Below are 26,907 nucleotides of genomic sequence, written 5' to 3' on the forward strand. Positions count from 1 at the left end.
GGTTATCTGCACGAACCCAGTCTTCACTGAGTCATCCATACATCAATTGTCTTAAAATATTTATTTACTAACTAAGTAATTCACAGAAATGCATAAACAAACAGTAGATAGTTACAAGGAAATGATAACGGCATTTCCCTAGTGGGATAAACCGGTATCGCGGCTTGGTGGACAAAAAGGGAAGTGGGGGTCAACTGAGATGAGACACTACAAAGTTGATAATTATAACAATTGAAATGCTAATCTTTTGCACATGAACACTCACTCATTCGGGAATAATTGCATTCACTATATATATTTACGCTCAGTGTGTCGTCGGGATCTCTGTTGAAAAGTTTGTTTCTGTTGGAGAGTTTGTCCGCCCTCTCTGTCTCTGTCATGGTTAGAATGAATAGTTCAGAGTGACATTCATTTATGTCGTTATAGAATATATGTTTCGGCGGTTGTCGATCTTCGCGTTCAATGATACCGAATTCCAAGCTGCAGACTAATAATTCATATCAAAGACTTGTTTTTATTCTGTCGGTATCGATAGTCTAAGAGTTTAACCACGTGGTGTTGTTAAAAGATTCAGCCATCTACTCAAACCTTAGGTTTATGGTCTCCTCTCAAATCTTGGCCCTCTCGTAAGCTGGTCTCGTGAGAAAAACCTTGTGGGGGTTTTATTCGGAAGAGCAGAAAATGGCCTGTACCAGGACGCAAGACCATAACTGTGCTCATGGGCGGTCCTCTGATTTAGTTAAACTCCAAAGGGAATTGGAGTTTCCTTCATTAAACAGTCCAAAATCACATTACACAATTTCACAAACAGTATCTTCCTCACTCATTCATCTTATACAACAATTAGATGTAAGCCTCATATCTGAGGCTATTGTATAAACAGCATTATGGTAATGTGGCCGTATTGTCTCCCATGAGTTTCACAAAATTGTACCAACCGGACCAGTTCGTAGCTGGATTCTTCACCAATCTTTTATACGTTCTCCAGAACGTAATTTCCTCCACCTCACAGAACTGTTCGGACCTCCAGTTCTGTGAGGTGGAAGAAATTCCTTTGTTCTCTCTATGAAAACTCACTCTCTCTCTATACTGTGGCCATGAGGAGATAATCTCCTCCAGGAATTTACGACCTGGGGTCGCAGCAGCCTGGGTGTAGGAGACAGAGAGAGGGGGATGGTGCTCGCTGTACCCAAAGAGGGCAACGTCATGACAGGGTGTAAATAACATTTATCAGTTTAACACACTTTTTAAAAATGTTTTACCCAATTTCGAATTTGCACCTTGTGCATTCTAGTATTATGACTTTCAAGAGTAAGTTTAAAGCCGGACTGAGTTCCTTAACAAAACACGCCCAACAGTTTGGGAACCACTGTTCTATGCAATATGTGTAGCTAATCAGTATGGTGAAGGAGGTGATTTTGAATGGGGATCTGGTTGTCCCTACAATGAGTTATAGTTAAATGTAATAAGGTGTGGCAGGGTTTTATTCCATATTGCAATTGAACTGAATTTACGGGCAATAGGATGCTTGGAACGAGGTCGGTTGCTTGTCAAATGTTATCATACTTTTTGTTTTACATTGGGCTACCTGCCACAGCTCTTGTATATAGAGGTAGAGTTTATACCAATGGATATGATAAAGCTCTTACTCTGTCTCTATACCCACCAGTAGTGAGTTCTCATTTGTTACCCTCTGTTTGGCAGACATGGTTGCTATTGTGACGGAAATCCTGAAAGAGGATGCATCAATCAATCTCTACATGTTCCACGGAGGAACAAATTTTGGCTTCATGAACGGGGCCTTAGCAATTGCCACACCCATGCCTAAGCCAATGGTAACAAGCTATGGTACATTCTATTTGCATCTTTATATTACTTGCTGTCCACTTGTTTTATAATCAATGTGTTCTCATAGTTGACCTTGTTATTTCGCTTTATTGAAACATAACTCTGATAAGGACTTTACACCAGCCAGTTATACAAGCAGGGTTCCAGTAATAAACTGTCACTGTACTGTTAGTAAAGGCCAGTAGATGGTGCTGTCACTCCTCTACAGTGCTTGACCTCAGGCTGCATTTTAACACTCACTGCATAATTAATTTATAAGCTAATAAAATGCATGGGAAATGTAAATGAAAGATGGCATGATGGGTTTAATATCCTCTTTGCGACTGTTGACACTGTAATGACCTTGCTCCTCAGAGGAGAATGACGTTGATGTCAAACATTAGTAACAGTGGCACATTGGCACCTGCTCTTTGAACTTCAAGTTTAACAGTAGTCTCTATTTACATTTTATTTCCTCGACTGCCTCTTGCCTCCATCCAAACTCCTGCAGCCGCATATGTCAAGATAACCACAAAATATGTCTCCTGCTGGCTTGAGATGCTTGATTGGAGCAGAGAGAAACTCATCGGACACGGGAGGAGGTATCTCCGCCTCTCGCTCCTCGTGCCGTTCTGATAGTGGCATTATCTTTTCAGATTACGATGCTCCATTATCTGAGGCAGGGGATTACACCACCAAGTACACTCTTCTGAGGAATATATTGAGCCGCTACCACAGTGAGTGTTGCCGTGAGGGGCTCTTCTTTGTATCGTTCTCCAAAGTCACTTAGTAAGGCCCTATGGGGAACATTGAGTCTGTCTTGCCCAATCAGAGATGAGTATGTGTGAGATTGATGCTGGGTTTGGTGGACCCCCCCCCCCGAGGACTATAGTACAGTAAGAATAGGAGGGGGCATCAGATTAACGGTTTAGGAACATCTCCCACCCATCAAACATACAGTCAGAACAATTTTACACGTATCCAGCCTAGGCTCCCGGTAAACTAAGATCTTCAGGGCTATCTTAACGCGTTTTATCCTTACATTGTGTAGTATGTAGAACAATGAGCATTGGCCTGGATGAGAGCAAGCACTAAAGCGTAGGAGAGTGCCTATGTTCTATTCAGCACCACATATACATTACCTAATACTGTATTTAGATCCTACTTGATATTTGCTGTTTGTCTCTCAGCTCATGAGTCATGCATACCCTGTAAGCAGCCTTTCATGAGCCATGGCTTTTGCGTGCCGGCATGGCTCAACAGGAGCCTATCTCCTGTTTCTATAGCATCAGGGACCTGAATGTACAAGTACACCTAATTCTGTATTTAGAACCTACTTGATATCTGCTATTGTTTGGCTCTCATCTCATATGAGTTTTGTGAGGAATGCGTAACCTGTGGTCACAGACTAAAACATTGTCTATAATAATTGTCCATGAATAGAAGGAGAATACTTTCAATTGAATATCTAACACTTGGTTTAATAACAACATTAAATAGTCTTGTTCTTCAAAAAGGACATAGATGCTGTCGGAGCAAATCAAACTTTATTTGTCACATGCGCCGAATACAACAAGCGTAGACCTTACTGTGAGATGCTTACTTACAAGCCCTTAACCAACAGTGCAGTTCAAGAAGAGTTAAGAAAATATTTACCAAATAAACTAAAGTAAAAAATATATAAAAAGTAACACAATAATATAACAATAACGAGGCTATAAACAGGGGGTACCGATACCGAGTCAGTGTGCGGGGGTACAGGTGAAGTGACTATGCATAGATAATAAACAGCGAGGAGCAGCAGTGTACAAAACAAATAGAGGCGGGCGGGGTCAATGTAATAGTCCGGTGGCATTTTGATTAATTGTTCAGCAGTCTTATAGCTTGGGGGTAGAAGCTGTCCAGGAGCCTTTTGGTCCTAGACTTGGTGCTCCGGTACCGCTTGCCGTGCGGTAGCAGATAAAACAGTCTATGACTTGGGTGACTGGGGAATAGGTGTTGTCGTGCCCTCTTCACGAGTGTCTTGGTGTGTTTTGGACTATGATGGTTTGATGATGTGGACACCAAGGAACTTAACTCTCGACCTGCTCCACTACAGCCCCGTTGATGTTATTGTGGGCCTGTTCGGCCTGCCTTTTCCTGTAGTCCACGATCAGCTCCTTTGTCTTGCTCACATTGAGGGAGAGGTTGTTGTCCTGGCACCACACTGCCAGGTCTCTGACCTCCTCGCTATAGGTTGTCTCATCGTTGTCGGTGATCAGACCTACCACTGTTGTCTTTGCAAACTTAATGATAGTATTGAAGTCGTGTTTGGCCACACAGTTGTGGATGAACAGGGAGTACAGGAAGGGACTAAGTATACACCCTTGAGGGGCTCCAGTATTGAGGATCAGCGTGGCAGAGGTGTTGTTGCCTACCCTTACCACTTGGGGGAAGCCTGTCAGGAAGTCCAGGATCCAGTTGCAGAGTGAGGTGTTTAGTGCCAGGGTCCTTAGCGTATTGATGATCTTTGTGGGCACTATGGTGTTGAACGCTGAGCTGTAGTCAATGAACAGCATTCTCACATAGGTGTTCCTTTTGTCCCGGTGGGAAAGGGCAGTGTGGCGTGCGATTGAGATTGCGTCATCTGTGGATCTGTTGGGGCGGTATTTGAATTGGAGTGGGTCTAGGACATCCGGGAGGATGCTGTTGATGTGAGCCATGACCAGCCTTTCAAATCAAATCAAATTGTATTTGTAATAACCAACGAGTAATCTAACCTAACAATTCCACAACTACTACCTTATACACACACAAGTGTAAAGGGATAAAGAATATGTACATAAATATATATGAATGAGTGATGGTACAGAACGGCATAGGCAAGATGCAGTAGATGGTATAGAGTACAGTATATACATATGAGATGAGTAATGTAGGGTATATAAACATAACGTGGCATAGTTTAAAGTGGCTTGTGATACATGTATTACATAAAGATGGCAAGATGCAGTAGATGATATAGAGTACAGTATATACATGTACATATGAGATGAGTAATGTAGGGTATGTAAACATTATAAGTGGCATTGTTTAAAGTGGCTAGTGATACATTTTTAAATACATTTTCATCAATTCCCATTATTAAAGTGGCTGGAGTTGAGTCAGTATGTTGGCAGCGGCCACTAAATTGTTAGTGGTGGCTGTTTATATAATATAATATCATTTTATGAAATCACAAGTCCAATACAGCAAATGAAAGATAAACATCTTGTGAATCCAGCCAACATGTCCGATTTTTAAAAATGTTTTACAGCGAAAACACAACATATATTTATGTTAGCTCACCACCATATCCCAAAAAACACAGCCATTTTTTCACAGCAAAGATAGCTTTCACAAAACCCACAAATAGAGATAAAATTAATCACTAACCTTTGAACAACTTCATCAGATGACAGTCATATGACATCATGTTATACAATACATTTATGTTTTGTTCGATTATGTGCGTATTTATAGCCACAAATCATGGTTTTACATTGGCGCCATGTTCAGAAATGGCTCCAAAATAGCCAGAAGAATTACAGAGAGCAACGTGAAATATAGAAATACTCATCATAAAACTTTGATGAAAAATACATGTTGTACATATAATTAAAGATACACTGGTTCTTAATGCAACTGCTGTGTTAGATTTAAAAAAATAACTTTAGTAAAAAGCACAGCATGCAATAATCTGAGACAGCGCTCAGCCATTCTCCGCCATGTTGGAGTCAACAGAAATACGAAATTACATCATAAATATTCCCTTACCTTTGATGATCTTTCATCAGAATGCAGTGCCAGGAATCCTAGTTCCACAATAAATAGTTTTTTTGTTTTATAATGTCCATTACTTCTGTTGAATTAGCAACTTTGGCTAGCATGTGTAGTACATGTGTCCATAGAACTTTACGCTAATGAACGAAAACTTCAAAAAGTGATATTACAAATCGAATAAACTGGTCAAACTCAATTCAGGATGTTTTTCTCATATATATCCAATAACGTCCCAGACGGAGCATTTCTTCATGTCTATATAACGCATTGCAGACAAGGACATGACATTCCCAGTGTGCGTGGCAAGGACTGGCAATATGCCTGACCTGTCACTCCAAAGGCTCTCATTGGGTCCCACATCAGGCTAGACGCTTCATTCCACGTTCTACTGCCTGTTGACATCTAGTGGAAGGCGTATGAAGTGCATACAGATCCATAAATATAAGGCATTTGAATAGGCGATGCCTTTCACAGTGACCCATTTCAGAATTTTCACTTCCTGTTTGGAAGTTTGCCTGCCATATGAGTTCTGTTTTACTCACAGATATAATTCAAACAGTTTTAGAAACTTCAGAGTGTTTTCTATCCAATAGTAATAATAATATGCATATCATATGATCTAGGACAGAGTACGAGGCCGTTTCATTTGGGCACCAATTCATCCAAAAGTGAAAATGTCGCCCCCTATCCCTAAGAAGTTTTAACAGTCTGATGGCCTTGAGATAGAAGCTGTTTTTCAGTCTCTCGGTCCCTGCTTTGATGCACCTGTACTGACCTCTGGATGATAGCGGGGTGAACAGGGAGTGGCTCGGGTGGTTGTTGTCGTTGATGATCTTCATGGCCTTCCTGTGACATCGGGTGGTGTAGGTGTCCTGGAGGGCAGGTAGTTTGCCCCCGGTGATGCGTTGTGCAGACCTCACTACCCTCTGGAGAGCCTTACAGTTGTGGGCAGAGCAGTTGTCGTACCAGGCGGTGATACAGCCCGACAGGATGCTCTCGATTGTGCATCTGTAGAAGAGTGCTTTTGGTGACAAGCCGAATTTCTTCAGCCTTCTGAGGTTGAAGAGGCAGCGCCTTCTTCACAACGCTGTCTGTGTGGGTGGACCAATTCAGTTTGTCCGTGATGTGTACACCAAGGAACAAACGTACTACCCTCTCCACTACTGTCCTGTCGATGTGGATAGGGGGGTGCTCCCTCTGCTGTTTCCTGAAGTCCACAATCATCTCCTTTGTTTTGTTGACGTTGAGTGTGAAGTTATTTTCCTGACACCACACTCCGAGGGCCCTCACCTCCTCCCTGTAGGCTGTCTCGTCGTTGTTGGTAATCAAGCCTACCACTGTAGTGTCGTCCGCAAACTTGATGATTGAGTTGGAGGCATGCATGGCCACGCAGTCGTGGGTGAACAGGGAGTACAGGGGAGGGCTCAGAACGCACCCTTGTGGGGCCCCAGTGTTGAGGATCAGCGGGGTGGAGATGTTGTTACCTACCCTCACCACCTGGGGGCGGCCCGTCAGGAAGTCCAGGACCCAGTTGCACAGGGCGGGGTCGAGACCCAGGGTCTCGAGCTTGATGACGAGTTTGGAGGGTACTATGGTGTTAAATGCTGAGCTGTAGTCGATGAACAGCATTCTCACATATGTATTCCTCTTGTCCAGATGGGTTAGGGCAGTGTGCAGTGTGGTTGCGATTGCGTCGTCTGTGGACCTATTGGGTCGGTAAGCAAATTGGAGTGAGTCTAGGATGTCAGGTAGGGTGGAGGTGATATGGTCCTTGACTAGTCTCTCAAAGCACTTCATGATGACGGAAGTGAGTGCTACGGGGCGGTAGTTGTTTAGCTCAGTTACCTTAGCTTTCTTGGGAACAGGAACAATGGTGGCCCTCTTGAAGCATGTGGGAACAGCAGACTGGGATAAGGATTGATTGAATATGTCAGTAAACACACCAGCCAGCTGGTCTGCACATGCTCTGAGGACGCGGCTGGGAATGCTGTCTGGGCCTGCAGCCTTGCGAGGGTTAACATGTTTAAATGTTTTACTCACCTCGGCTGCAGTGAAGGAGAGCCCGCAGGTTTTTGTAGCGGGCTGTGTCAGTGGCACAGTATTGTCCTCAAAGCGAGCAAAAAAAGTTATTTAGTCTATCTGGGAGCAAGGCATCCTTGTCCGCGACGGGGCTGGTTTTCTTTTTGTAATCCGTGATTGACTGTAGACCCTGCCACATACCTCTTGTCTCTGAGCTGTTGAATTGCGACTCTACTTTGTCTCTATACTGGCACTTAGCTTGTTTGATTGCCTTGCGGAGGGAATAGCTACACTGTTTGTATTCGGTCATGTTTCCGGTCACCTTGCCCTGGTTAAAAGCAGTGGTTCGCGCTTTCAGTTTCACGCGAATGCTGCCATCAATCCACGGTTTCTGGTTTGGGAATGTTTTATTCGTTGCTTTGGGTATTACTTCGCCGATGCACTTTCTAGTGAACTCGCTCACCGAATCAGCGTATTTGTCAATGTTGTTGTTGGACGCAATGCGGAACATATCCCAATCCACGTGATCGAAGCAGTCTTGAAGCGTGGAATCAGATTGGTCGGACCAGCGTTGAACAGACCTGAGCGCGGGAGCTTCTTGTTTTAGTTTCTGTTTGTAGGCTGGAAGCAACAAAATGGAGTCGTGGTCAGCTTTTCCGAAAGGAGGGCGGGGGAGGGCCTTATATGCGTCGCGGAAGTTAGAATAACAATGATCCAGGGTTTTACCAGCCCTGGTAGCACAATCGATATGCTGATAGAATTTAGGGAGTTTTGTTTTCAGATTAGCCTTGTTAAAATCCCCAGCTACGGTGAATGCAGCCTCAGGGTGTGTGGTTTCCAGTTTATATAGAGTCAGATAATGATCGTTCAGGGCCATCGATGTGTCTGCTTGGGGGGGAATATATACGGCTATGATTATAATCGAAGAGAATTCCCTTGGTAGATAATGCGGTCGACATTTGATTGTGAGGAATTCTAAGTCAGGTGAACAGAATGACTTGAGTTCCTGTATGTTGTTATGATCACACCACGTCTCGTTAATCATAAGGCATATCCCCCTGCCCCTCTTCTTACCAGAAAGATGTTTGTTTCTGGCGGCGCGATGCGTGAAGAAACCAGCTGGCTGCACCGACTCCGTTAGCATCTCTCGAGTGAGCCATGTTTCCGTGAAGCAAAGAACGTTACAGTCTCTGATGTCTCTCTGGAATGCTACCCTTGCTCGGATTTCATCAACCTTGTTGTCAAGAGACTGGACATTGGCGAGTAGTATGCTAGGGAGTGGAGCGCGATGTGCCCGTCTCCGAAGCCTGACCAGAAGACCGCTTCATTTGCCCCTTTTATGGCGTTGTTGTTTAGGGTCGCCGGCTGGGATCCGATCCATTGTACTGGGTGGAAGGCAAAACACAGGATCCGCTTCGGGAGAGTCATATTCCTGGTCGTAATGATAGTGAGTTGACGTTGCTCTTATATTCAGTAGTTCCTCCCGACTGTATGTAATGAAACCTAAGATTACCTGGGGTACCAATGTAAGAAATAACACGTAAAAAAACAATACTGCATAGTTTCAAAGCACTTAACCTGTCTAGGATCAGCGTGGCGCTAGCGGCACCCCTCCCCCCCCCCCACTGAAAAACCAGTGCCGCGAAATTCAAAAAAAATATTTTTTTAAAATATTTAACTTTCACACATTAAAGTCCAATACAGCTAATGAAAGACACAGATCTTGTGAATCCAGTCAACATTTCCGATTTTTAAAATGTTTTACAGGGAAGACACAATATGTAAAGATGTACATCTATTACCTAAAAACACATTAGCATAATCCACCATCTTTTATTTGTCCACCAACACCAGTAGCCATCACCAATTCGGCTAAACTAAGATATTTATAGCCCCTAACCAACAAAAAAACTCATTAGATGACAGTCTGATAACATATTTATGGTATGGGATAGGTTTTGTTAGAAAAAAGTGCATATTTCAGGTAGATGGCATAGTTTACAATTGCACCCACCATCACAAATGGACTAGAATAATTACAATGAGCAACGTGTTTACCTAACTACTAATCATCAAACATTTCGTAAAAATACACAGCATACACGAATCGAAAGACACAGATCCTGTGAATACAGACAATATTTCAGATTTTCTAAGTGTCTTACAGCGAAAACACAATAAATCGTTATATTAGCTTAGCACATAGCAATTAGCAGCCCAGCATTGATTCTAGCCAAAGTGAGCGATAAAAGTCAACATCGCCAAAAGATATTAATTTTTTCACTAACCTTCTCAGAATTCTTCCGATGACACTCCTGTAACATCACATTACAACATGCATATACAGTTTGATCGAAAATGTTTATATTTAGCCACCAAAATCATGGTTAGACAATGTGAAATGTAGACAAGCTGGTAAAGAAAAAGTCCTTGCGCCACTTAGACAGTGATCTACTCTTATACATAAATACTCATAAACGTGACTAAAAAATATAGGGTGGACAGGGATTGATAGACAATTTAATTCTTAATACAATTGCGTTATTACATTTTTTAATTTATCCTTACTTTTCAATACAGTTTGCGCCAAGCGAAGCTACGTCAAAAAACATGGCGTCCTAAGCCACTAAAATGTTTCGACAGAAACACGATTTATCATAATAAAAATGTCCTACCTTGAGCTGTTCTTCCATCAGTATCTTGGGCAAAGGATCCTTTCTTGGGAGAAATCGTCTTTTGGTGGAAAGCTGTCCTCTTGCCATGTGGAAATGTCAACTGCGTTCGGGATGAACTGAAAAGCGTGCCCAACTTTTCACATCGTTGCAAAAATAAATGTCCCAAAATCGCACTAAACGGATATAAATTGCTATAAAACGCTTTAAATTAACTACCTTATGATGTTTTTAACTCCTATAACGAGTGAAAAGATGACCGGAGAAATATAACAGGCTAAACTAACGCTTGGAACAGGTGCGCGCCGGTGTCCTCTAGGCTCATGACGCAGCTCCCAAAGAATGACTAGCTTCAGGGTTTTTTCATTTGTAGGGCCTGTGAACGCGCAATCGACCCCGTTGGAATCGTCATCACGTAAAGGCATCCAGGGGAAGACGTAAGAAGTGTCCGTATAGTCATAGCAACGACAGTGCCCTTATAACTGACTTCAGAAGAGTGGCCAACATTTCTCAAATCTGACTCCATGTCAGGGAAATTGCTGTAGAATGGGCTCTGTTCCACTTAGAGACAAAATTTCAACTCCTATAGAAACTATAGACTGTTTTCTATCCAATAATAATAATAATATGCATATTGTACGATCAAGGATTTTGTGGGAAGCCGTTTAAAAAATTAGCCAAATTAGCATAAATAGTCTAAACAGCGCCCCCATCCCCAACAGGTTAATGGTTACCGACATGAGTGTAGTAATCATTTAAGCATGTTACCTTCGCTTCCTTGGGCACAGTGACTATGGGGGTCTGCTTGAAACATGTAGGTTTTAGACTCGGTCAGGGAGAGGTTAAAAATGTCAGTGAAGACACTTGCCAGTTGGTCAGCGCATGCTTTGAGTACACATCCTGGTAATCCATCTGGCCCCGCGGCTTTGTGAATGTTGACCTGTTTAACCTGTTTGGCGTGCAAGCCCGACGTCGGTACATTTATGACAACAGCCACTTCAAGTGCAGGGCTCGAAATTCAAAAGATATATTTTTTTAATATTTAACTTTCACACATTAACAAGTCCAATACAGCATATGAAAGGTACACATCTCGTGAATCCAGCCAACATGTCCGATTTTTAAAATGTTTTACAGGGAAGACAAAATATGTAAATCTATTAGCTAACCACGTTAGCAAAAGACTCCACTTTTATTACTCCATCAGTTTTTGACTCCATCAGTAGCTATCACAAATTCGGCCAAATAAAGATATAAATAGCCACTAACCAAGAAACAACCTCATCAGATGACAGTCTGATAACATATTTATTGTATAGCATATGTTTTTTTCGAAAAATGTGCATATTTCAGGTATAAATCATAGTTTACATTGCAGCTACATTAAGAAATTGCACGGAAAGCAGCCATAATATTTACAGACACCAACGTCAAATACCTAATTACTCATCATAAAACATTTCTGAAAAATACATAGTGTACAGCAAATGAAAGACAGGCATCTTGTGATGCCAGACAATATTTCCGATTTATTAAGTGTTTTACAGCGAAAACAAAATGTAGCGTTATATTAGCTTAGCACAATAGCCAGAAACACTTGGGCGCCGGCGACTACGACAGATATATGAAACAACATCATAAATTGGGTCTTACTTTTGCTGATCTTTCATCAGAATGTTGAACAAGGTGTCCTTTGTCCAGATGAGTCGTTGTTTGGATTCAGAATGGCAACTTTCTCTCTCCATTTAGCAAGCGCGCTAGCCGGGTTGCACGGATCTCTCCATGTAAACAAACGGAAGAGAACGGAACACGGCAAAACTCCCGAAAAAAATTCAATAATCTGATGAAACTATATTGAAAAAACATACTTTACGATGATATGGTGACATGTATCAAATAAAATCAAAGCCGGAAATAATAGTCGCCTATAACGTCAGCAAAACAAAAAGCAACCCCACTGTCCAAATCGCGTTCTTCAGAGTACCGGAAATGGGGTACACGTCATTCCAAGAGGACTTATTCCATCCCAGATCGAGATAATCACCTCATTTCTTCTCTCACAGCCTTCTTGACACCCAGAGGAAGGTGTATGACGTGCATGTATACTAATAGCTCTTGTGCCCATTTATAGGCAGGAAGAGGAAGAGAGCATCGATTTCAGACTTTGAACTTCCGGGTCAGGAAAAGTGCTGCAGAATGAGTTCTGTTTCACTCAGAGAAATAATTCAAACGGTTTTAGAAACTAGAGAGTGTTTCTTATCCAATAGTAATAATAAGATGCATATTGTACGAGCAAGAATTGAGTACGAGGCCGTTTGAAATGGACACATTTTATCAGGCTACTCAATACTGCCCCTTGCAGCCATAAGAAGTTAAAGGTCTTGCTCACATCGGCTATCGAGAGCGTTATCATACAGTCATCCAGAACAGCTGGTGCTCTCGTGCATGCTTCAGTGTTGCTTGCCTTGAAGCGAGCATAAAAGGCATTTAGCTCATATGGTAGGCTCGCGTCACTGGGCAGCTCGCGTCTGGGTTTCCCTTTGTAGTCCGTAATAGTTTTCAAGCCCTGCCACATCCGACGAGCGTCAGAGCCTGTGTAGTAGGATTCAATCTTGATCCTGTATTGACGCTTTGCTTGTTTGATGGTTTGTCTAAGGGCATAGCGGGATTTCTTATAAGCATCCGGATTAGTGTCCCGCTTTCAGCTCTAGCCTTTAGCTCGATGCCTGTATTCCATGGCTTCTGGTTGGGATATGTACGTACGGTCACTGTGGGGGCGACGTCATCGATGCATGTATTGATGAAGCCGATAATTGAGGTGGTATACTCCTCAATCCCATTGGATGAATCCCGGAACATATTCCAGTCTGTGCTACCAAAACAGTCCTGTAGCGTAATATCAGCGTCATCTGACCACTTCCATATTGAGCGAGTCACTGGTACTTCCTGCTTTTAGTTTGTGTTTGTAAGCAGGAATCAGGAGGCTAGAATTATGGTCAGATTTGCCAAATGGAGGGCGGGGGAGAGCTTTGTACACGTTTCTGTGTGTGGAGTAAAGGTGGTCTAGAGTTTTAAAAAATTCTCTGGTTGCATATGTGACATGCTGGTAAAATTTTTCTAAAACTTATTTTAAGTTTGCCTGCATTAATGTCCCCGGCCACTAGGAGCGCCACTTCTGGATGAGCATTTTCTTGTTTGCTTTTGGCCTTATACAGCTCGATGAGTGTGGTCTTAGTGCCAGCATCGGTCTGTGGGGGTAAATAGACTGCAACGAATAATATAGATGAGAACTCTCTTGGTAGATCGTGTGGTCTACAGCTTATCATATAGTACTCTACCTCAGGTGAGCAATACCTTGAGACTTCTTTAATATTTGACAGAGCAGTGGTTAAAACTTCTTGCGAATATAGGGGGTGCTGTTTCGACTTAGCATAAATCGGGCTCCAGATTAAACGGCTTCCTACTCAATTCTTGCTCGTACAATATGCATATTATTATTATTATTGGATAGAAAACACTCTCTAGTTTCTATAGCCGTTGGAATTTTGTCTCTGAGTGAAACAGAACTCCTTCTACAGCACTTTTCATGACAGGGAGTGAGATTTCAGACATCTTGGCCCCTGTTCCCAGGTCGGTTGTAAAGTCCCTGTAAATGCTATGGAGAAACACACACTGCCTACGTCTTCCTCTGGATGTCAGTAGTGGTGACGCTTTGAATGGAGTCGATTGCGCAATCAGGGCCTCTATAAAACACCAAAGACCGGAAGTAGCTTTCTTTTCCTGCCCGCGCCTGACGCACGATGGACATCGGACTTGCCTCCTTCCAAGCTGTTGTTTAGCCAGTAATATTTCTCCGGTCATGTTTTTACTCGTTATAGGTGTTAAAAACATCATAAGGTAGTTAATTTGAACCGTTTTATAGCAATTTATATCCGTTTAGGGCGATTTTATGGCATTTCTGTGTAATGCACTTTGAAGAGCTGGGCACTTTTCGAGTGCATGGTGAACGTTAGTGGCCATTTCGACGGGACAAGAGGAGATCTTTCGACCAAAAGACGATTAGACCGGAGAAAGGATTCATTGCCCAAGATTCTGATGGAAGAACAGCTCATAGTAAGAACTATTTATGATGATAAATCGTGTTTCTGTCGAAAAATGTTAAACGCTTATGCCGCCATTTTGTTTGGTATAGCTTCGCTTGGCGCAACCTGTATTGAAAAGTAAGGATAATTGAAAAAAATTAATTCAGCGATTGCATTAAGAATTAAATTGTCTATCAATCGCTTTCCACCCTGTATTTTTTAGTCAAGTTTATGAGTATTTATGTATAAGACTAGATCACTGTCTAATATGGCGCCCGACATTTTCTGACCAGCTTGGCTACTTTTCTCATTGTCTAACCATGATTTTGGTGGCTAAATATGCACATTTTCGAACAAACTCTATATGTATGTTGTAATATGATGTTACAGGAGTGTCATCTGAAGAATTCTGAGAAGGTTAGTGAAAAAATTAATACATTTTGGTGGTGATAATGCTATCGCTCTTTTTGCCGTGAATCAATGCTGGGGTAAAGTTTGCACATGTGCTATGGTAATATAACGATTTATTGTGTTTTCGCTGTCTGGATTCACAGGATCTGTGTCTTTCAATTAGTGTACGCTGTGTATTTTTAAGAAATGTTTTATGATTAGTAATTAGGTAATACACGTTGCTCTCTGTATTTTTTCTAGTCGAGTTGTGATGGTGGGTGCAATTGTAAACTATGATTTATACCTGAAATATGCACATTTTTCTAACAAAACCTATCCTATACAATAAATATGTTATCAGACTGTCATCTGACGAGGTTTTTTCTTGGTTAGTGGCTATCAATATCTTTATTTGGCCGAATTGGTGATAGCTACTGATGCAGTAAGAAAATGGTGGAGTAAGAAAATTGTTGTCTTTTGCTAACAGTGGTTAGCTAATAGATTTATATATTGTGTCTTCCCTGTAAAACATTTTACAAATCAGAGATGATGGCTTGAATCACAAGATCTGTATCTTTCATTTGGTGTCTTGGACTTGTGATTTCATGAACATTTTATTTTATGATATCCCTGTAACTTTAGGCTAGGCTATGCTAGTCAGCTTTTGTGTTGGGGGGGGATCCCGGATCCGGGTTAGGGAGGCGTTAGAGCCAAGGTAATAAGATTTGATTATGCATGTGGCAGGCAGTTTAAATTGCACAACATTCTTTAAATGTTAAAGATCTTAATACACTTTTCCCAAAATACCAATCCACTGTAGAATCCAATAATATTATATGTTTCAAGTTTATATACCTGCAGCTGAAGATAACTTTGTCAGGCACCTCACACAATATCAAACAACAACAAGAGTGTGAAACTACAATTTGCTCCATAAAAATACTCTGCTTGTAAACACAGAATGCCATTTCAGGGCTAGGTGATTTCTGCCACCCATTATCCACTTCTGAACATATTGGGAGGGGAGCACTTTCCACCAGTAACCCCGAGTGGCTGCAGGTTTCTCAGTGCTTCAACACCTTAAAGAGTGCTGGAGGACATCTCTTAGAAAGCAGCAACAATCACCTCAAACAGTTGGAAAAGGGAGGATGGGTATGATTGTGTGATGTACTACCAGCTGCTGTCAAGCTCAGATGCTTTCCCAGAAATGATCTTAAAAGCATGGGTTATTTCCTGAGTCACAGATGTTTTCCACTTCTGTATTGATCTGGAGTTGTCATTTGTCACATACCACTTTTATGCAGAGGTCAAAATGATCATATGAAATGATTATGTTGTGACAAAAATAAATAGATGCAATTGTCTTGTAACTGATCATATATATTGTTACCTAGCAACCGCTCAGTCTGAATAAACAGTTCATTTTCAATATATAACTAACAGTTAGGGGCTCTATTTTAACAAACCTAAGGCAATGGTAAATCTAAGGGTAGGCGGTAGCGCTATAGGTTCAGTGGTATTTTTGCTATTTTCACTATTACTATTATTGGCGCAGTTGCTGGCGTTGGCGCGAATGGGCTGCGTTTTGATGATTAAATAAGTTGTGTGTTGAGGCTTTGGCCCATTACTGGCCAATCAGAACGTGCTCCATGGGGAAATATGTGGTTGCTTCAAGTTGCATATCTACGGTATTTTATGTATTACCTTGGAATCAATTCCAATGTTAGTCCGTTATAGTTTGTTAAATGGCTTACAGAAACGAAATAACAAAATGTAGATCTATCTTTGCTAAAGACGTTAATTAACTTGAACCCATTTGCAATACACATTGTTCTAAGTAATTGCATGGCTTCAGTAGCATTCACACTGATATAGAGGCTAGGCCTACTGTACATTGCATTTTGTCTGAGCATGGACATGCCAAACATTGTCAATAAGCAAGATTAATTTAATTATTTATTAGGTCTAAAAAGAGAACGAATAATTCGAATCAAATTCTAAACAAAACTACAAGTTTACATTTACATTTAAGTCATTTAGCAGACGCTCTTATCCAGAGCGACTTACAAATTGGTGCATTCACCTTATGATATCCAGTGGAACAACCACTTTACAATAGTGCATCTAACTCTTTTAAGGGGGGGGGGGGGGGTTAGAAGGATTACTTTATCCTATCCTAGGTATTCCTTAAAGAGGTGGGGTTTCAGGTGTCTCCGGAAGGTGGTGATTGACTCCGCTGACCTGGCGTCGTGAGGGAGTTTGTTCCACCATTGGGGTGCCAGAGCAGCGAACAGTTTTGACTGGGCTGAGCGGGAACTGTACTTCCTCAGAGGTAGGGAGGCGAGCAGGCCAGAGGTGGATGAACGCAGTGCCCTTGTTTGGGTGTAGGGCCTGATCAGAGCCTGAAGGTACGGAGGTGCCGTTCCCCTCACAGCTCCGTAGGCAAGCACCATGGTCTCGTAGCGGATGCGAGCTTCAACTGGAAGCCAGTGGAGAGAGCGGAGGAGCGGGGTGACGTGAGAGAACTTGGGAAAGTTGAACACCAGACGGGCTGCGGCGTTCTGGATGAGTTGTAGGGGTTTAATGGCACAGGCAGGGAGCCCAGCCAACAGCGAGTTGCAGTAATCCAGACGGGAGATGACAAGTGCCTGGATTAGGACCTGCGCCGCTTCCTGCGTGAGGCAGGGTCGTACTCTGCGGATGTTGTAGAGCATGAACCTACAGGAACGGGTCACCGCCTTGATGTTAGTTGAGAACGACAGGGTGTTGTCCAGGATCATGCCAAGGTTCTTAGCACTCTGGGAGGAGGACACAATGGAGTTGTCAACCGTGATGGCGAGATCATGGAACGGGCAGTCCTTCCCCGGGAGGAAGAGCAGCTCCGTCTTGCCGAGGTTCAGCTTGAGGTGGTGATCCGTCATCCACACTGATATGTCTGCCAGACATGCAGAGATGCGATTCACCACCTGGTTATCAGAGGGGGGAAAGGAGAAGATTAATTGTGTGTCGTCTGCATAGCAATGATAGGAGAGACCATGTGAGGATATGACAGAGCCAAGTGACTTGGTGTATAGCGAGAATAGGAGAGGGCCTAGAACAGAGCCCTGGGGGACACCAGTGGTGAGAGCACGTGGTGCGGAGACAGATTCTCGCCACGCCACCTGGTAGGAGCGACCTGTCAGGTAGGACGCAATCCAAGCGTGGGCCGCGCCGGAGATGCCCAGCTCGGAGAGGGTGGAGAGGAGGATCTGATGGTTCACAGTATCAAAGGCAGCCGATAGGTCTAGAAGGATGAGAGCAGAGAGAGAGTTAGCTTTAGCAGTGCGGAGCGCTTCCGTGACACAGAGAAGAGCAGTCTCAGTTGAATGACTAGTCTTGAAACCTGACTGATTTGGATCAAGAAGGTTATTCTGAGAGAGATAGCAGGAGAGCTGGCCAAGGACGGCACGTTCAAGAGTTTTGGAGAGAAAAGAAAGAAGGGATACTGGTCTGTAGTTGTTGACATCGGAGGGATCGAGTGTAGGTTTTTTCAGAAGGGGTGCAACTCTTGCTCTCTTGAAGACGGAAGGGACGTAGCCAGCGGTCAAGGATGAGTTGATGAGCGAGGTGAGGTAAGGGAGAAGGTCTCTGGAAATGGTCTGGAGAAGAGAGGAGGGGATAGGGTCAAGCGGGCAGGTTGTTGGGCGGCCGGCCGTCACAAGACGCGAGATTTCATCTGGAGAAAGAGGGGAGAAAGAGGTCAAAGCACAGGGTAGGGCAGTGTGAGCAGAACCAGCGGTGTCGTTTGACTTAGCAAACGAGGATCGGATGTCGTCGACCTTCTTTTCAAAATGGTTGACGAAGTCATCAGCAGAGAGGGAGGAGTTGGAGGAGGATTCAGGAGGGAGGAGAAGGTGGCAAAGAGCTTCCTAGGGTTAGAGGCAGATGCTTGGAATTTAGAGTGGTAGAAATTGGCTTTAGCAGCAGAGACAGAAGAGGAGAATGTAGAGAGGAGGGAGTGAAAGGATGCCAGGTCCGCAGGGAGGCGAGTTTTCCTCCATTTCCGCTCGGCTGCCCGGAGCCCTGTTCTGTGAGCTCGCAATGAGTCGTCGAGCCACGGAGCAGGAGGGGAGGACCGAGCCGGCCTGGAGGATAGGGGACATAGAGAGTCAAAGGATGCAGAAAGGGAGGAGAGGAGGGTTGAGGAGGCAGAATCAGGAGATAGGTTGGAGAAGGTTTGAGCAGAGGGAAGAGATGATAGGATGGAAGAGGAGAGAGTAGCGGGGGAGAGAGAGCGAAGGTTGGGACGGCGCGATACCATCCGAGTAGGGGCAGTGTGGGAAGTGTTGGATGAGAGCGAGAGGGAAAAGGATACAAGGTAGTGGTCGGAGACTTGGAGGGGAGTTGCAATGAGATTAGTGGAAGAACAGCATCTAGTAAAGATGAGGTCAAGCGTATTGCCTGCCTTGTGAGTAGGGGGGGAAGGTGAGAGGGTGAGGTCAAAAGAGGAGAGGAGTGGAAAGAAGGAGGCAGAGAGGAATGAGTCAAAGGTAGACGTGGGGAGGTTAAAGTCACCCAGAACTGTGAGAGGTGAGCCATCCTCAGGAAAGGAACTTATCAGGGCGTCAAGCTCATTGATGAACTCTCCAAGGGAACCTGGAGGACGATAAATGATAAGGATGTTAAGCTTGAAAGGGCTGGTAACTGTGACAGCATGGAATTCAAAGGAGGCGATAGACAGATGGGTCAGGGGAGAAAGAGAGAATGTCCACTTGGGAGAGATGAGGATCCCAGTGCCACCACCCCGCTGACCAGAAGCTCTCGGGGTGTGCGAGAACACGTGGGCAGACGAGGAGAGAGCAGTAGGAGTAGCAGTGTTATCAGTGGTAATCCATGTTTCCGTCAGTGCCAAGAAGTCGAGGGACTGGAGGGAAGCATAGGCTAAGATGAACTCTGCCTTGTTGGCCGCAGATCGGCAGTTCCAGAGGCTGCCTGAGACCTGGAACTCCACGTGGGTCGTGCGCGCTGGGACCACCAGGTTAGAGTAGCAGCGGCCACGCGGTGGGAAGCGTTTGTATGGTCTGTGCAGAGAGGAGAGAACAGGGATAGACAGACACATAGTTGACAGGCTACAGAAGAGGCTACGCTAATGCAAAGGAGATTGGAATGACAAGTGGACTACACGTCACGAATGTTCAGAAAGTTAAGCTTACGTTGCAAAAAATCTTATTGACTAAAATGATATAGTACTGCTGGCTGGTGAAATAGGCTAGCTAGCAGTGGCTGCGTTGTTGACTTTGTTTGAAAGTGTAGCTGGCTAGGTAACCTCTAACTGGCTAGGTAACCTCGACAATTACTCTAGACTACACAATTATCTTGGATACAAAGACGGCTATGTAGCCAGCTAAGATCAAACAAATCAAACTGTTGTACTGTAATGAAATGAAATGTAATACTACCTGTGGAGCAAAGCGGAATGCAACTACTCACTCCAACCCGGAAGTGCGTATCGTAGAGGGAGAGGCAATAGAAGTGTTGTTTCTTGTATTATTGTCTTTTGTGTCTTTAGAGGACTGCTTCACCTTAATGTCCCCTTTCCCCCCTTTCCCTTTTCTTCTGTCCTTATTTTGTCCCACTTTGTCCCTTTGTCCCTTCTTCTCTTCTGCCAACTAGACACTCCTTGTTAGCTAGCTAGCTTCTTTCAGGAATGTCCCTAGATATAGATAGATACATATAGATAGATAAATAGATAGATAAATAGATACATATAGATACACTTAAAGGCAGCATAATGTCTCCCTGTGGGCATATAATATTAAAACAACGCATTCTATGGAGAGTTTTACGCACATCCAAACTTTTCACAGGAGCTGGACAAAGATCCAATATAAAGAGAAAGGGGGAATGTCCACTCACCGTTAAACTGCCTCCAAATAGGCTTATTATTTATGAACATTATCGGAACCATTTTACAGATCACATCGCGTTCACACATATCCAGAAGTTGCATTGCATGCGCGCTTCTAATAAGATTGTTTGTTTTTCGTAACATTTTATTACAACTAATCTTTTTTATTTTAACAACAATAAATAAATACATGTAAAATGAATTGATATCATAAAATCACCAGGATAAAACGACACTCATTGCTGTTGAACCAGCAGTTATAGTAGTCTTAAGGGAGGGCTTGGGTTTTGAACATACTGTATGAGATGGACAACAAACAATTGTTACATGTTACAGATAACTTCTAAATACGAGTTTCACCGGTATTTACCTGAGGTTCTCATCTCTCGTTTCCGGATGGGCATGAAAAGTAGCCTACATGGAGGGGGTTTTACGCATGTCCAAAACGGGACCTGCATGGCTAAAATAATGTGGGCCTGCCTACAATGCATAGATAAAAAGGGAATGTCAGCTCAGTGTTTTACTCCTCTCAAACTTTATATTTGAATAATGCTTTGGTGATTAAGATTTTTTTCCAAGTGGTCTCAGGAGCCAAACCCTTTATCGACAGTTGACTACTTCGCGATTGCATTGGGCAGGGGAAAAAAGCCTTAATTGAGAAGAGGGGAAGCTATGCTTGGTTTTTACCCAAATAAAACGAAATAGCGAAAAAGCATGAGTTTTTATGTTTCTAAATACTGTACGAAATATACAGGCACCAAAAACACATTCGACTACTCTTGTTCCATGCGCATATAGGCAGTGTGCGTCACGGCTGGACAGGCTGCGTTCCGCTGTCAATTCATGCCATAACCATCTGCATTACAACTAAAATCTGCTTTGGGTTGATTGTAAATATCCCTACCAGCGGTGCCTGAAATTTGCACTTTTGATCATGTTTTAAGGACACGCCTAAATTATTCCCACCCCTCCCATCTGAGTGCTAGCTTGCTGATATAAGAGGGGTAAATTGCCGAACCTTGCGTTAGGGCTGGAAAATGCTATTGCACCAGATTCTACATCAAATAAAATTGATTTATATAGCCCTTCTTAGATCAACTGGTATCTCAAAATGCTGTACAGAAACCCAGCCTAAAACCCCAAAACAGCAAGCAATGCAGGTGTAGAAGCACAGTGGCTAGGAAAAACTCCCTAGAAAGGCCAAAACCTAGGAAGATACCAGGTTATGAGGGGTGGCCAGTCCTCTTCTGGCTGTGCCGGGTGGAGATTATAACAGAACATGGCCAAGATGTTCAAATGTTCATAAATGACCAGCATGGTCAAATAATAATCATTACAGTAGTTGTCGAGGGTGCAACAGGTCAGCACCGACGAACATGAGGAACTTGCTAACTACGGTGCTTTTGACACTAGTGGCGCTTTAACGCCAGCCAAAAATAGAGCCCTTGGAGTGCATTGATGTTCCTAAAACCCTCTGCTCATGTTGGTAAGCTCAAATGTCACATTTCTGTCTCAGTCCCCCAAGAGACTCCTTCTCCCCGCAAGTTCTATATCTGACTGTGTGTCTGTCTCAGGTGCAGGGGCGCAGTGTGTGTGTGTGTGTGTGTGGGGGGGGGGGGGGGTCAAATTGTACAAAAAAATGTAAAATTATTAGAACAATATTAAATTATTAACCTATTATCATTAATATAATATTTTATTTACAATGTACTATTTTCTTGTTTTTGGCAAAAAGTAAACATCCAGAGAGCCTCTGTATTGGTCCATAGTGAAATAGGCTACTTTTGCGCCCTAACATTAGTACCTGAATATCTTCACAGAAAATTCTGAGTGTTTTTAGCTGGCATTTAATCAATGCAGGCAAACTTTTAGCAAGCTATTCCTACTAAATCAGTTGTCCCTGCCTGGTGCCAACAGATGCAGCTTCAGGCTCAGCAGCCCTGTCTCCCCATCCCCATACCTCTGAACCAGCCCTACTCCCAACTGAAGGAGGTGAGCAGCATTGTGTTGAATGACATGTCAGTTTGCATAATTGCAGGTACTGCAATGCATTGAGGACAGGAATGTGATTCTCCAGTCAGGAAAAATCTCACTTGACACAGAGGCAGCCAATATTAGAGACTTAAAGGAAGAGATGCAGGCTCTTAGAGATGGATGGGAGTCTCTCCTGTCTGAGGCAACACTGATTGCTACGCAAATGGATGTTCCACCTCAATTTAGCAAGGAACACAGCCGCCAGAGGAAAAGGAAGAGAATCCATGATGAGACCTCTGAAGAGGAGACAGCTCAGGACAGTGCAGCAACGATGTTTCGGAACAGTGTTTTTTACTGCTATGGACAACATCATAAGTGACTTGGACACTAGGTTCCACACCACTGCAAAAATTGTTGAAGAATTTTCTGTTCTGAAAGTTGGGCAGATTAGTGAGGATAAAGTCCCTTCTGTGTGCCAAACACTGATCATGAAGTATTCCAGAGATCTTACACCTGAGTTTCAAAATGAAGTAAGACACCTGAACACTGTATGCTGCAACTTTCCCCCCTAACTTGTCCCCTCTTGGTCTCCTGAATGCAATTTGTAAGATGCAGCTGCAAAGCATTTTTTGGAGAAGTGTGCATTGCTTTACTTATATTTTGCACACTGCCTGTGACTGCTGGTGGCGAGAGAGCTTTCAGTAAGCTAAAACTGGAACTATTTGAGGTCCAGTATGTCCAAGGACAGGCTTTGCGGTCTTGGCATGCTGTCCATTGAAAGTCAGTTAGCTAGAAAGCTGGACTTCAAAGACTTGATCAGTGACGTTGCTAGCAAGAAGGCTTGGCGCTGGGCTCTTGGTGAGTAAGGCTGAGCAAGGCCCAGTGATAAATGTTAAATGGCATGGCTATGGATATTGGATCACTACACACATGATGCCCACAGGCTGAGAACAAGACTGAGAACAAGATATATCTCAAAGTAATGGCTGGATTGCCATAACAATTGTTGTGCACAATCAAGACCCCAAGTGGAAGACACCTATTGATTTGGTGACCACTTGACCTTTCCTCTAGCGCCACCATCAGGCCTTTTCATTTCCATTTCGTTTTCAATTTCCAATTTTACAGCTGCTTATTTTCTAGTTGGTATGTATACTTAGTTTAAAAATCTGCTGCTGATTTAATTTTGTTTGTTATATCATTCTATAGATGATTAATGTTAATTTATTTTAATTGAGGAGTTTAATATATATTTAACTTATATTTGTTTTAAGTTATTCATTATTAAGATAATTTTAAGTCATTCATGTTAAGAGAATTTAAGTCATTCATGTTAAGAGAATTTTCAATTCAAGAATTTTACCATTACAATTACAATTAGACTGTAAAAGGCCTTTAGCACATTTCTTATAGAGGTTATCAGTCTTGCATCAAATAGTGAATTCCACTGTATGCAGAATGTTGCATGCATGTCTGCACAGTGTTATATTTTCACAGCTCACTGTCAGTAAATATCATACAGTAAATATTGGACTACAAGAGAGTTGCAAGCCTGCAACGGTAGTTATTTAAAGCTTTGAATGGGTCGATTGGGTTCTGGAGGTGTGTGGTTACAGCAATTGCGCAGGGTTGTATACTGTATCCCTAGAATTGGTTGTATACTGTATCCCTAGAATTGGTTGTATACTGTATCCCTAGAATTGGTTGTATACTGTATCCCTAGAATTGGTTGTATACTGTATCCCTAGAATTGGTTGTATACTGTATCCCTAGAATTGGTTGTATACTGTATCCCTAGAATTGGTTGTATACTGTATCACTAGAATTGGTTGTATACTGTATCCCTAGAATTGGTTGTATACTGTATCACTAGAATTGGTTGTATACTGTATCCCTAGAATTGGTTGTATACTGTATCCCTAAAATTGGTTGTATACTGTATCCCTATAATTGGTTGTATACTGTATCACTAAAATTGGTTGTATACTGTATCCCTAGAATTGGTTGTATACTGTATCCCTAGAATTGGTTGTATACTGTATCCCTAGAATTGGTTGTATACTGTATCCCTAGAATTGGTTGTATACTGTATCACTAGAATTGGTTGTATACTGTATCCCTAGAATTGGTTGTATACTGTATCCCTAGAATTGGTTGTATACTGTATCCCTAGACCTCCTTACATGCTCTCTTCATTTTTTATTTTGTGGGCAGATGCAGCAGCACGTCTGGTACTTGCTTAAACCATTAATTATTCACTAGCCGCTGCTGTAATTTGCTCCCTTCTGAGACAACAATTATTTTCACAACATCTAGATCCAGACACACTTGTAGAATTTTTTTATTTCAGATTTATGGTAATTGGCTGTCTAAAAATAGAGCTTGACCTTTATATTAAATATACAGTGCCTTCAGAAAGTATTCATACCCTTTGACTTATTCCACATTTTGTTGTGTTACAACCTGAATTCCAAATTGATTTAAATATATTGTTTATCTCACCCATCTACACACAACAACCCATAATGAGTTGTGTGTAGATGAGTGAGAAAATGCGTAACTCTGTGTTGTTTTTGTCGCACTGCTTTGCTTTATCTTGGCTAGGTCACAGTTGGCCTACCTGGATAAATAAAGGTGGGGGAAAAAAACCTGAGTCAGTACTTTGTAGATGCAGTTTTGGTGGCGATTACAGCTTTGAGTCGTCTTTGGTATGTCAGTATCAGCTTTGTACACATCTGGATTTGGGGATTTTCTCCAATTCTTCCTTGCAGAGTTTCTCAAGCTCTGTTAAGTGCGATCGGGAGTGGTGTGAACAGCAATCTTCAAGTCTTTCCACAGATTTTCAATGGGATTCAATTCTGGGCTTTGGCTGGGCCACTCAAGGACTTTCACATTCTTGTTCTGAAGCCATTCCAGGGTTGCTTTAGCTGTATGTTTGGGGTCATTGTCCTGTTGGAATGTAAATCTTTGCCCCAGTTTAAGGTTGTTTACACTCTGAAACAGGTTCTCATCAAGGATGTGCCTGTGTTTGGCTAAATTCATTGTTCCCTCTGCCCTTACCAGTCTCCCAGTCCCTGCCGCTGAAAAGCATCCCCATAGAATGATGCTGTGACCACGGTGCTTCACGGTAGGGATAAGTTAGACGGGTGATGAGCTGTACCTGGTTTTCACCACACATAGCGCTTTGCATTCAGGTCAAAGAGTAACATTTTTGTCTCATCAGACCATATAATCTTTTGCCTTATGCTCTGAGTATTTCACGTGCCTATTTGAAAACTCCAGGCTTGCTGTCATGTGCCTTTTTCTCAGGAGTGGCTTCCGTCTGGCCACTCTCCCATAAAGCCCAGATTTTTAAAGTGCTGTAGAGACTGTTGTCCTTCTGGCAGGTTCTTCCATCTCAGCCAAGGAACTCTGTAGTTCTGTCAGAGTGTTCATTTGGTTCTTGGTCACCTCCCTGACCAATGTCCTTCTTGCTCGGTCAGACGGCCAGCTCTAGGCAGTCTGGGTAGTTCCATATTTTTCCATTTCCCAATGATGGAGACCACTGTGCTCTTAGAAACTTTCAACACTCTAGAAATTGTTTTATACCCTCCCCCAGATATATGCCTCATCACATAGATCGGAGATCTACGGACAGTTCCTTAGACTTCATGGAATCTTATATAGACAGGTGTGTTTATTTCTAAATCATGTCCAAACAATTGAGTTGGCCACAGGTGGAATCCAATCAACTTGTAGGAAATTGGATGCACCGGAGCTCAATTTGGAGTGTCATAGCAAAGGGGTGTGAATACTTGAGATATTTCTGTATTTCAATTAAATTTGCAACAATTTCCAAAAATTATGTTTTCACTTTGTCATTATGGGGTATTGTGTGTAGATGGGTAAGAAAATCCATTTTGAATTCAGCCTTTAAGATAACAGAATGTGGAATAAGTCAAGGGGTATGAATGCTTTCTGAAGTCACTGTATCATGTAATATATAATCATGTCAAATTAGAAAGAATGTTGTTGTTGTTTTGTCCTGCTGTAACCCTTGAAGTCAAAAAGCCTGTCAACATGGAGAACCTTCCGGTCAACAGTAATAATGGTCAGTCCTATGGCTACACTCTATATGAGACCACCATCAGCAGTGGAGGCCTTCTGAACTCCAGGAACAATGTTAAAGACAGAGCCCTGGTGAGTACAGACACACAGCTACATGATATGATGTAATTATGTCATGATATTAGAAAATGTCAAGTACCCTATGATG

General features: G+C 42.7%; 1 protein-coding gene across 2 annotated transcripts in view; it reads left to right on the forward strand.

Annotated features, from left to right (window-relative positions):
- LOC129831888 (beta-galactosidase-1-like protein 2) overlaps positions 1–26,907 on the forward strand; it is a 96,441-nt gene that overhangs the window by 4,889 nt on the left and 64,645 nt on the right. For both annotated transcript variants that reach the window (XM_055895443.1, XM_055895442.1), the window contains exons 7-10: positions 1,705–1,848; positions 2,484–2,564; positions 22,596–22,670; positions 26,695–26,831. In XM_055895443.1, coding sequence (XP_055751418.1) covers positions 1,705–1,848; positions 2,484–2,564; positions 22,596–22,670; positions 26,695–26,831 — 437 coding nt within the window. The remainder of the gene's footprint in view (positions 1–1,704; positions 1,849–2,483; positions 2,565–22,595; positions 22,671–26,694; positions 26,832–26,907) is intronic.

The sequence above is a fragment of the Salvelinus fontinalis genome, chromosome 33, assembly GCF_029448725.1.
Source record: "Salvelinus fontinalis isolate EN_2023a chromosome 33, ASM2944872v1, whole genome shotgun sequence".
NCBI classification, from domain to species: Eukaryota; Metazoa; Chordata; class Actinopteri; order Salmoniformes; family Salmonidae; genus Salvelinus; species Salvelinus fontinalis.